Here is an 11354-nt window from a genome sequence, read left to right on the forward strand (position 1 = left end):
TCTCAAATGCGCCTCCGTTCACGGTACCTGCAGGTGGAATAGACTGGTGGCCAAATACTTTTGTTCATGAAGTGTGTGTGTTTCTGCTTTCCGGCCAACCAATGGCATTGCGCCCAGTCATCCATCGTACCTTCTATTTGAGCGGTGCCACTTCAAAATGAACTTTTCGATGATATTCTGATTGATTGAGATGCAAGTGTACGTACGTATTTGCTTCCCACCTCCTCAAATGAACAAAAGCAGAAGAAGTGCCAAATTTCAAATGTATTGTAACATTTTCCATGGAGAATATTTTGGGTGGCTGAGGCAGTGGAGGCGGCGGAGGTGGTGAGGAGGTGGGGGAAAGGGCGGGACCGTGGGCGGACAGCTGCTTAAATATACAGCAGGTAAAAACAGGAGATCCTGGAACAGTCATCCGTCTGACCGAGCAGGCACAGGTAAGAATTCAGGACTGCATTTTAACGACTCTAGCATGATTTGAACATGTTCTTATCTAGAAAGCTGAAACTCTGCAAAGGCAAAATCCATGTCATGCTACTTCTTTCAAGTCTCTTCCAGTAACCTTGCAAAGATGATCAAAAGGTCCCTGTCACTCCTCTTGGTGCTTGTCGCTGCGTCCTTTACCCTTGCCAAATATACCCCGAAGACAGGCAAGAGGGTCCCTCAAACTCTGTCTAGAGGTAAATGGTGGGAAATGGTCAACAGCAAAAAAAGAAAAGGAAAAAAGGCAACTTTTTTTTTTCCATTTCATCCAGGATGGGGTGATCAGTTGATCTGGGCTCAGACGTACGAGGAAGGACTGTACTGGGCCAGGTCAAAGTAAGACATGGATTGTCAATTTGTGGTGTTACCAGCTTGACATAACTCACCTCCATTCCATTCCATTCCATTTCTCCTTCAAGGAACAAACCCTTGATGGTCCTCTTTCACCTGGACGACTGTCCACACAGCCAGGGTAAGTTCCAAAACGTTTTCTTCAAGCAAGTTCCAAGACTCTTTCAAGTCTTTGTTGATTCTTCCTGCAGCACTGAAGAAAGTGTTTGCAGAGGACAATGAGCTCCAAAAAATCCTTGATGAGGATTTTGTTGTACTCAACTTGGTGGTAAGTTACACATCCTGACAAATTTAGAATTGTGAAGGATTAAGATGGTTTTTTTTTTGCACAGTATGAAACCACAGACAAACATCTCTCCCCTGACGGACAGTATGTTCCCAGAATCATTTTTGTCGGTAAGACATCATTATGGCAAATTTCATCCATCATTTCAGCTGTCAGTCTTCTCTTCCAAATCATCATCACGAGCTAATTGTAGCATAACAATGAAAAAAAAACACAGAATCATAAAAATGTGCCATGAATTCAGAAAAAGCTTGGTTTATCCATTTAGCTGAATGTCTTTTGCTTCTGCAACGTTGCAGACCCCTCCATGACGGTGAGGGCCGACGTGACCGGTCGCTACGCCAACCGCATGTATGCCTACGAACCAAATGACGTCAAACTACGTGAGATGAAACTCTGCTGCTACCTTCCAAATGACGTGAGGGACGTGCAATGTAAGCATCTCTCTTCTTCTCTTAGTGATAAGCAACATGAAGAAGGCCAGGAAACTCCTCAAGTCGGAGCTTTGAAGCCCAGGGCCAAAGATGCCCTCAACAGTTAGCAGCGGAAAGACCTTCTTCTTCTTCTTCTTCACTGAAATGCTCCCCATTGTCTTTCAAATAAAATTGAAAATGTTGAAAACCATTTCAAGTTCTTCGAACAGTATTAGTCATAAAAGCCAGATCATTGCTATTTGTTCAAATTCACTATGGACGTCACAAGACCATTTGCAGCTAATACAATTTGCACAGGCATGACTAGAAATCCACGTCATCATCATCATCATAGCAATCTATGCATTTTGTAGGGGGTCCTCAAAACGATAACAGGAGACCATCTTTTACTCCTACGCTCTTTTATTGTGGTTGGACAGTACAAAGTCTCGGACGCAATCTCCAGTGCACTTCTGATGCACTTTTTTACAAAAGTCATGCAAAAGGCCAAATACACGGGAAGGAAGGAAGGAAGGAAGGAAGGAAGGAAGGAGGGAAGGAAGGGAGGAAGGAAGGAAGGAAGGAAGGAAGGAAGGAAGGAAGGAAGGAAGGAAGGAAGGAAGGAAGGAAGGAAGGAAGGAAGGAAGGAAGGAAGGAAGGAAGGAAGGAAGGAAGGAAGGAAGGAAGGAAGGAAGGAAGGAAGGAAGGAAGGAAGGAAGGAAGGAAGGAAGGAAGGAAGGAAGGAAGGAAGGAAGGAAGGAAGGAAGGAAGGAAGGAAGGAAGGAAGGAAGGAAGGAAGGAAGGAAGGAAGGAAGGAAGGAAGGAAGGAAGGAAGGAAGGAAGGAAGGAAGGAAGGAAGGAAGGAAGGAAGGAAGGAAGGAAGGAAGGAAGGAAGGAAGGAAGGAAGGAAGGAAGGAAGGAAGGAAGGAAGGAAGGAAGGAAGGAAGGAAGGAAGGAAGCAGGACAAGACGGCAAAGTCTCCAAGAATTCAGTCACACGCGTGTGTTTGGTGCAGATTATTGCATTCAGTGTTTGGAATCATCTACTTTGTGATGAATCAGCAGAACGTTCTTAACTAAATGGATTGGAGTGACAGCAGTGTTAAGACAAAAGTGGAATCTCCAGAAAGAGACATTTCAGTTCCCGTGGTTACCATCTTTAAATATCAAACCACATTGCCGCATATTTACAGGTCTAAATGGGACGGAAGCAGCTTTCAGAGGAACGCACTGGGGTTTGCTCGGGGGTCCTTCTGGTTCCTGTAGCGGTACGTCAGCCACACGCCCACCATCTGACAGCAGGAGACAATAGATCCTATCGTATCATATATTTGTAGAGTGTTACTTTCTACTGACCTCAGTAAAACTGAAAAAGAGGCCAGTCCCTCCTACAAAACGCAGGACTTCATCGGCGTGTTCCTGGATCTTATCGGCGCACGGCAAACACGAGTGATTGGGGAAACAAGCCTGCAGGAGAGCACACCAAGCTGAAAGCCCACTCAGCGGACGGACGGTCGGACGGACGGGCAAGAAAGCACACGTACGGCGCGGCAGGTGGCGTTGAGGTCAACCTGTCGGAAGCCGCAGCAGTTGAGCGTCTTCTCCACGTCTTTTTGAGTGCTGCGGGAGTTATTCCAGCCCACCTCCAGCAGATGATCCTGGGAAAGCACATTTGACGGAGTCCGACGCATAGCAACTCCAAAAGAAAAGGGCCATCTCAATGAATGAACCCAACGTGCACGCATGCTTTTGGAATGTGGGAGGAAGCCGGAGCGGAGTGCGCACGGCGGGCACAGGAAGAAAGACATGAGAAGTCAGAAGAGGAAGGCTGCAGCCAAAGCCCAAAGCTCAGCAACTGTCACCGGCTGTTCAGAAATGCCAAGTCTGGAACGCATCTTGGGACTCACCTGTTGCTCTTTGTTGATCGCCAGACAGGCACTGGAAACAGAGAACTGCACGATAAACACCATGAAGAGGACGATCATGTACTGAGAGTCCGAGTCAAGGAGTCGTCCCAATCAACGCTGCAAAGCATCGTCGCACCGTTGCAAAATCGGGGAACATTTCTGGAGCCTTTGCCGAATGCGAATGAGGACGGCCGCCAGCTTGGAACAAGCTTGCCTCCTATTTTTATACCTTGAGGATACAAAGAAGAGGAGGACCTGATGGTGCTTCACGGCACCGATGAGACCGGCCAAAGCCACAAAGAAGAGGAAGACGCCAACTCCAATGACGCCACCCACGACCTGGAAACTGGAGACCAGACCGAACCACTTCCCCCATGCTGCGATTGCAATCATCAGCAGGCTCACCATCTGCATGATAGAGAAACAATGTGGCCGGGCTTCCAGCTCCTACTACATTCGGACAAGTTTAGCACCTTATTTGTGCATCAATCCGACAATCAAGGACTTGCTTTGTCGAGGTGGACAGCAAGTCCAAAATGTCCAAAAGTGTATGAAGAAGCCCTTCTTTGTATTCTGGAATTGGAACATGCAGGTGCCCCACAGCAAGCTCGTGCTTAGTGTGACTCTTCCAGGTGAGCAATGTCCACGCTGAGGTGAAGTCATAACCGGAGCTAGCTCCCTTTGAACCCAGCAGCCAAGTGGCACAGCAGATACGCACGCACGCACGCACGTCACGCAGCTCTTTATCTCCCTGCTGTGGCTTGTTCTCAAGGTTTTCTCACTGGCTACACATTATACTGGCAATTGTGACCTACACTACAAGAATCGGATGTCATTTGTGGCTAAAGAATTTGTGGAAATTTCAATCAAGAGGCCGACGGAAGGAAATGAGCTCAGAAGGCTGATTCTGTACTCTAGTAGCCAACAAGCGGCCTTTTTTCTTGCTTCCATAGTCACACAATGAACATCTGACAAGGTTCTACGGTGAATCATTGAGTCAGCAAGTGCGCGTGCGCGCGCGCGCGTGCCAAGCCGTTTTCTATTTCTATATTTACACGCGCATCGTTGGAAACTTCAGTTGGCATATATCATCCATATGGTGCAGTGTGATGATGACGTGTTGGATGGATACTCACAACATAGAGGATGTTGAGCGCGCACAGGGAGTGCTTGGAGCAGGTGAATCCAGCGCAAGCCATTTTGGACAGACGGACAGACAGACAGACAGATAAAGAAGTCAACAAATATTCAATAGGATGCCTAAATCAGGACAAGCATCAACGTCTCAGCAGCGATGATCCCGCAGCCTAGATCCAGCCGTGAAACCTTGCTCAGCGTTACGTCGTCGAGATGGAGATGGCGAGGGTGGGAACAACAACAGGAAGTGAGACCAATTCATTTCAAAGTCAAGTCAATTGGACGACGCGCCGACTCAAATTCGAATCACAAAAACACATGCGCAAATGGCCTAACTAAGGCTTAGAACCATTTTACATGGACAAAATAACGTGCTCGTATCATAGATGTGATGACAAAAATGGGGAGGACAGAATCACGTCGCAGAAGTCGACTGTAATCGTCCATGTCACATCTTGGACACGAGATGAAATCACAATTTGATTTATAAAACGTTTTATTTAATTCACTCAAATGCAGTCGATATGTACTCATTTCGTTTTTGTAATCTGAAATTTCCCTTGCCAAATAGTTTCTCTTACGTTGAAGCTAAATCTATTTCCGGTTACACTTTGAAGCTTGACAACTACAAATAGGGCGGAGCATCCATTCATTGGATTGTCCAGCGGACAGGCCTGCTATTTCCTTCAAATATTCATCAGAAAGACACCTAAGCCAGTAATAGCTCACCCTCTCACCCCTACGCCATACGTTTTGTGAACAGTTCCAATTCGATTTTGAGCATTGACTGAAGAGCCCATCAATAATAAGTGAGCAGAATCAATGGCTGTGCCGAACAAGGGTGAACTTACAGCATCTGAGAAGAAACTTTTGCAAGTTATTGAGGCTGGTGAGTAGAACCTTTGCATGGTCTCGGGCTACTTCCATATTTCATATTCTATATCTGGGCTGGTAGCATATTTCAATCATATGTCTAGATGCAAGGAAACAAGATGTCTTGCATAAATGGCATTGGGTCCTTGACCTGTGCCTACATAGGTATATTGATTTCTATGGCCTATTTAGATTTAAAAAAAAAAGAAAAAAGAAATACCTTCTCCACTCCAGCTATAGAGATAGATCTATGTGAAATGCATCTATGTAAATTGCCATATATGCAAAAATAAGAACAATTGGTGAAATATAAGCATTGTTTACATTGTTGTCCTACGCGTCTGTACTTGTGTTTTCGGTCCGCAGGTGATGCGCAAGAAGTGGCCCAGATTCTTACGAGCGAGGATGTACGGGTCGACTGTTTAGACGAGGTACTAAGACAGATGATACGTATTTATATAATACATACGCGTCGTCGATGTGGTGAATGAGTCATTTAGCTGCAAACGTCTGCTTTTCAATGCAATATGGGTGTGTAAAAACCCAAAGTCTGACTGACATATGTTATCCATTGTGCTGGAGATGACATATGGAGATGACTCATGAGAGGCAGGCATGGGCTTTTTGATAATAGAATGGCTCCACTACACAGGCTCCTTCAAAGTGCCACCTGAGCGTGACAGGCAGCTTCAAGCCAAGCATGGACACATGCTGCATGTCATCTTACTTGAACAAGTTCATGCGGCAAACGGAGGATCATTTCCTCTTTAGCACGTCAATGGCTGTCTACGCATGTTTACTCCTGTGCCGTATTTCTTCGTAATTTGTTCCAAAAAGTGCGGGATGACTCCACTGATGCACGCGGCCTATAAGGGCAAATCGGAAACGTGCCGCTTGCTGCTGCAGCACGGGGCTGACGTCAACTGCAACCGACACGAGTACGGCTACACGGCTCTCATGTTTGCTGGCTTGTCAGGTGAAGAAGAAGGAAAAACAAAGAAACCCCTCGCTCTTCACTCCGTTCAAGCATAACACCAGACTTTGCATATTTGCCCACCGCAGGCAAGACGGCCATCACGTCTATGATGCTGGATGCCGGGGCGGAAACAGATCCGGTCAATTCTGTGGGTCGCACGGCTGCGCAAATGGCAGCCTTCGTAGGTGAGAGCAGCCCAGGTCTGGAGTCTTAAGCCTTAAGCCAAACGTCCCGGTGTCCGTGTTTTGGGCAGGCCAGCACGACTGCGTGACGGTCATCAACAACTTTTTTCCACGGGCAAGGCTGGAGTACTACACCAGACCTCAGGGGCTGGAGAGGGAGCCCAAGCTGCCTCCGGGCTTAGCGGGACCCCTGCACAAGATCATCATGACAACCAACCTCAACCCAGTCAAGGTGAGGCAGGCAGGCAGGCAGGCCACAGAAATCCATAGACTACCTTCTCCGTCTTCTGATCTGACAGATCGTCATGCTGGTAAGGGAGAATCCTGTTCTGGTGGACATCGGGGCGCTGGAGAAGTGCTACCAGGTGATGGACCTGCTGTGCGAGCAGTGCGTCAAGCAGCAAGACATGAACGAGGTGCTGGCCATGAAGATGCATTACATCAGCTGCGTGCTGCAGAAATGCCTCACCTTCTTACAGCGACAAGATGACAAGTTGGACGCCTTGGTGAAAAGGTGAGCGCAAACCGTGTCCTGCTAGCTAAAGCTCCATTTCATATGGCGTGCCGCGCAGCCTTCTAAGGGGGAGAGACAGCGACGGCTTCCCGCAGTACCAGGAGAAATTCATTCGAGAGTGCATCAGGAAGTTCCCTTACTGTGAGACCACTCTGCTTCAGGAGCTGGTGAGGAGCATTGCGCCACTGCACATTGTAAGTGAAGGAGATAACAGAGCGCTTTAGATTTGTACTTTCAAGACCAGCCAGGCCACATCACGTGAGGGCCACCGACATGAACATGCCACACATTCCCTCTAACGCCCATTTGCCTTCTTTCCAGGGCAACGATCCGACGGCGTACTCCGTTTTAACTCAGGCGCTGACCGGTCAGATGGCCTTTGCCGATGCCGACTACTGCGCCACGTGCGGAGAGCGCGGCGCCGACAAGCGCTGTTCCCTCTGCAAATCTGTGCGTGAGGCTGCCTGCATGGCTGCCTGCATGGCTGCCTGCATGGCTGCCTGCATGGCTGCCTGCCTGCATGGCTGCCTGCATGGCTGCCTGCATGGCTGCCTGCATGGCTGCCTGCATGGCTGCCTGCATGGCTGCCTGCCTGCCTGCCTGCCTTCCTGCCTGCCTGCCTGCCTGCCTGCCTGCCTGCCTGCCTGCCTGCCTGCCTGCCCGCCCGCCCGCCCGCCCGCCTGCCTGCCTGCCTGCCCGCCTGCCTGCCTGCCTGCCCGCCTGCCTGCCTCACAGTTGTCACAGAGGAACTCTGGCCGTATGTAGTTTTTGCTCTGGCTCGCAGGTGACTTACTGCAGCTTGACGTGCCAAAAGCTCCACTGGTTCACCCACAAAAAGATGTGCAGAGCTATGCAGGAGCAGAACGCCGCTTTGGAGGCCCCCAGGCTGAAAGAGCTCAAAGGTGCTCTCACTTGTGATTCCTTTCCAAATGAAAACACGCGCTAACACGCACTAACTCTGTTAGATGATGAGAGCGACCTGGTGACGGAGACAGCCAACTTCCTTCAGGAGTTGTGCCTGCGGGCCGAGGAGACGGTGGCCGCCGTCGGCGGGTGCCCGGCTGAGCTGCTGGGCTGCCCGTCATCGCAGCAGCAGCAGCAGCAGCAGCAAGCGTCCGGGTCCCAGGAATGAAGAGGAACCAGCGGAGGCGCAAATCCCATTTTCATCCAGCAGGCAAAAAAAAAGATCTTTCCGAGAATTTCAGCACGCAGAATGACAAACGAGCGTTCCCTCTTGAGGGTGTTAGAGAATGAAATGTCAGCTGTGCTCGAAGCACGCCGTTGGAAAAAGAACCACGGAAGTTGCCGTTTGAACCCGAATGGAGGTGGAGCGTTTTGAATATGTGGTCGGATACAAACTCAGGACTTCTACTGGATCCATCGATGGTCTTGTGTGTTTGCGCATCAAAAGAACAATAGCTAGTGATTTTCCTTTTTGTAGTATAACAATATCATAATAATACAGTCTAATATGTGTAAAGCAACCACAGTGTTAAATACATGAATAAATAACTACCTCTCCTATATGTATATATAAATATATATAGTTTGTGGCTTTTGTCGTGTTAGAAAAGAAGAATTCCACGAAAAAAGGCGTAAACAGGATCAGAGAGTGAAGCGCGATGAAGATGGCTTCTTAAAAGACTTACTTTCTTTGCACACAATGAACATCCTTGGGCAATGCCTTGGATTTCTATAGAAGCCCGTGTTCTCCGTCTCCCATGGGATCCAGGTGACCCTTGTCACCCACCAGGGCGCTCGCACAAAAAGAAAGCACGGCTGCTGTCAGACTGCCTGTCAAGAGAGTCGTAACTCACGGTCGGTCCGCTCGAAGCACCTTAGCTCCAGTTCACACATCCCGTTTGTGAGACGTAAAAATCAAGAAAACATTCTGTAGGATCAAATGACTGATGGGCTTCTTTGGAAGACCCTCAGGTACTTTTTTCTTTTTTACACCAGACTGCTATTATCACAACTCTCTGTGTGATGACGCAATGTGACAAACATGTTTTTTGAGGGAGTAACCAGAGAGCATTTTGAAGGCCAAATCAGTCTGGCAGATTTGGAGTGGATTCCTTTTCAGTATTATCAAAAGCTGATAAGAGAGGCCACGCTGCGCCTGGGAAAGCCGGCCATGCATGGTAAGGAGACACCACACCTGGGTTCTTGGCTCACCTGTTTCGCGAGCGGGTCTTTGTCTGGATGCTGCTGCATGATTTGGAGCATGGACATGTGCACACATCCATACGTGCTGATGATGACCGCCTTTTTTGTGTGCGTATGTTATGACAGACAACTGCTTTTGTTTCTAAATAGCAAGCGCTACTACGGGCATCCGATTTGCTCTTGTTTTGGAATTCAAGAGCACGTCGACCGGGTTAGGGATGAGGTCACGGTTAGCAGCAAGGCTATCACATGCTCTTTCAGCACCTAACACCTACAACACCTTCTGCTCTGGCCTGGATTCTTAATGTGTGCTGCTGGAATGGGCCACCTCAACCTTCGCTTGACTTTTGAGCCTCACAATTTTTGTCTACTTGACATGGCTGGGAAGAGGTGAAATTGAAACTTGGTGTGCTGTGTCTGCAGGAGAGAGCGCAAAGCATTTCAAGCCATTGAGTGCATGACAAAACGGGCCTTTGTGCCCGTCTATTTTTGCGAAGCCCGACGATTCCGGATCCCTTTAGATCCCCTGGAACAAAGTGGCGCCAACCCTGTATAGACTTGAGCACACCCTGCCGTAAAGCACAACCTGCAAAGTGATCACAATGCTTTTTTTCTTCTTCTGCAGGTAGCGCAAACATCCTGCTGCAATGGGGCGCAGGTGATTCTATTCACTGCGTCCCATCAAGGGCCCGGGGCTTAGAAAAATGAGAGGCTACGCCGGACAATGAAGTCTCTTAACATGTTGCCGCAGCTGCAATGAGCTAGCCTGAAGGTGAAGGTAGTATTGCGTTCACAAAGCAAAGTATGACGACATCTGCTGCAAAGAGCGCTTCGTGGCTGGGCTGCCGCCTCGGTGATGACTTTCTTCCTGTCGGGTCTGCCTGCAGCATGAGATCACAAGCACTTGTCAACTCTTTATTTCAGACAAAACTACCGTACGGACTCTACACGTTCTTCCTGTATCAAAATAAATGACAAAGTATTTGCTCCGAAAACAGCATACAATTGCTGTGAGCTGCTCCGTGGAATTCCACTTGCACACCAGGAAATTGGACTTGGTTGGAGCTGTCCAATTTAGCGCTCATCCCTCTCTCCTGTGTCTCCTCTTCTCTTTGCGTCCTTGCGCCGCGAGTCGTTGTGCTGTCTGCTGTAGCGCTTGCACTTGCAGGAGGTGACCACGGTGATCTTGTAGGTCCTGCTGCTGCCGTCCTGGCACCGAAGCCAGATGCGCTGGGTCCGGCTTCGCTCCATGACGCAGCGCCACTCCCGGGCCTCTCTACGGCTCCAGTACCTTCCGGCGTAAGCCGCGCCCAGCCAGTTGGGGAGCAGGGGAGCCGGCAGACATTCTCCGGCGCACACCAGCTCTTTGATGGGGTTGTCGCTGGTGCACTGGCCATCTGAAATGTACTTGGTAGAGCGCAACTCTCTGCAGCCCACCTGGCTCTGCTCAGGCGGTCCTGCCGCACGTGAAATGCCACATTTGTCCTACGTTACCATTGACAGAAAGACAATCGCAGAAGCGTTTGTCAGGGCGTCGACTCACCGTTATCCATCGGGTCCGACTGCCGCCGTCTGCCACCATTCCGCGCTCGGTTTGCGTCTTCCGTAGGTGGCTCGTCTTCCGGAGGTACGTGGCTCGGCTGTTGGCTGAGCGACTCGGTGGCGTTGTTGGAGAGAGCCGTGCAGCTCCTGCTCAGGAATAGCAGAACCGCAAACAGTTGGACTTTGCTCGTCAGGCGGGTCATGACTGCAACGGAGTGATGTGACAACGGGAGCTCCTGGTGCTGCTGCTTCTGCTTTTATATACAGGTAGGTGTATAGCCCTTACTTCACTTTGTGAAGGAATAAGACACTCCCACCCAACCAAACCATCCACCCACACCAACCCACCTACATACTAGCTAGCCTGCAGCCTGCACTTGAACCCAAGCACATCTCCTTCCACAGAGTGCGCTTCATTTTCTCAAGCATGCTTTTGAGATTCAGGTGATGGGCTTATAAGCCAGCGTCATAGTAATAAAAAGTGAATGGGCTTGTTTTATATTTTTGATGAGCACCATATTTTTC

The 11354-nt window shown here is 49.1% G+C and overlaps 4 protein-coding genes across 7 annotated transcripts; 2 read left to right on the top strand and 2 right to left on the bottom strand.

The window, feature by feature from the left end:
* Window positions 1-333: 333 nt before the first annotated feature.
* agr2 (anterior gradient 2) lies at window positions 334-1741 on the top strand. Its single transcript, XM_061267305.1, has 8 exons — window positions 334-437; window positions 549-680; window positions 756-819; window positions 903-955; window positions 1026-1102; window positions 1167-1230; window positions 1420-1503; window positions 1580-1741. The coding sequence occupies exons 2-8, from the start codon at window positions 572-574 to the stop codon at window positions 1627-1629; spliced, it is 501 nt and encodes a 166-aa protein (XP_061123289.1). The 5' UTR covers window positions 334-437; window positions 549-571; the 3' UTR covers window positions 1630-1741.
* Window positions 1742-2351: 610 nt separating this feature from the next.
* tspan13b (tetraspanin 13b) lies at window positions 2352-8990 on the bottom strand. Of its 3 annotated transcripts, XM_061267301.1 has the most exons (7): window positions 8771-8990; window positions 4576-4608; window positions 3680-3847; window positions 3440-3520; window positions 3077-3190; window positions 2889-2999; window positions 2352-2824 (listed from the first exon to the last, which is right to left on the bottom strand). In XM_061267301.1, exons 3-7 carry the CDS (start codon window positions 3845-3847, stop codon window positions 2750-2752), a joined length of 549 nt encoding a protein of 182 aa, XP_061123285.1. In that variant the 5' UTR covers window positions 4576-4608; window positions 8771-8990; the 3' UTR covers window positions 2352-2749. The 3 variants fall into 3 exon arrangements, with proteins under 3 accessions (XP_061123285.1, XP_061123284.1, XP_061123286.1); XM_061267300.1 differs by lacking the exon at window positions 8771-8990 and having other exon boundaries at window positions 4576-5153; XM_061267302.1 differs by lacking the exons at window positions 4576-4608; window positions 8771-8990 and adding an exon at window positions 3913-4053.
* On the top strand, window positions 5206-8645 carry LOC133144529 (ankyrin repeat and MYND domain-containing protein 2-like). 2 transcript variants are annotated; one of them, XM_061267298.1, is made up of 10 exons: window positions 5206-5465; window positions 5816-5880; window positions 6287-6425; window positions 6512-6610; window positions 6679-6839; window positions 6907-7121; window positions 7180-7288; window positions 7443-7571; window positions 7906-8023; window positions 8087-8645. In XM_061267298.1, the coding sequence occupies exons 1-10, from the start codon at window positions 5399-5401 to the stop codon at window positions 8251-8253; spliced, it is 1269 nt and encodes a 422-aa protein (XP_061123282.1). In that variant the 5' UTR covers window positions 5206-5398; the 3' UTR covers window positions 8254-8645. The 2 variants fall into 2 exon arrangements, with proteins under 2 accessions (XP_061123282.1, XP_061123281.1); XM_061267297.1 differs by having other exon boundaries at window positions 5212-5465; window positions 7180-7315.
* Window positions 8991-10361: 1371 nt separating the features above from the next.
* Window positions 10362-11032, bottom strand: LOC133144532 (sclerostin domain-containing protein 1-like). Its single transcript, XM_061267304.1, has 2 exons — window positions 10831-11032; window positions 10362-10744 (listed from the first exon to the last, which is right to left on the bottom strand). Exons 1-2 carry the CDS (start codon window positions 11030-11032, stop codon window positions 10362-10364), a joined length of 585 nt encoding a protein of 194 aa, XP_061123288.1.
* Between the last annotated feature and the right edge of the window lie 322 nt (window positions 11033-11354).

Source organism: Syngnathus typhle, linkage group LG20 (genome assembly GCF_033458585.1).
Source record: "Syngnathus typhle isolate RoL2023-S1 ecotype Sweden linkage group LG20, RoL_Styp_1.0, whole genome shotgun sequence".
NCBI lineage: Eukaryota > Metazoa > Chordata > Actinopteri > Syngnathiformes > Syngnathidae > Syngnathus > Syngnathus typhle.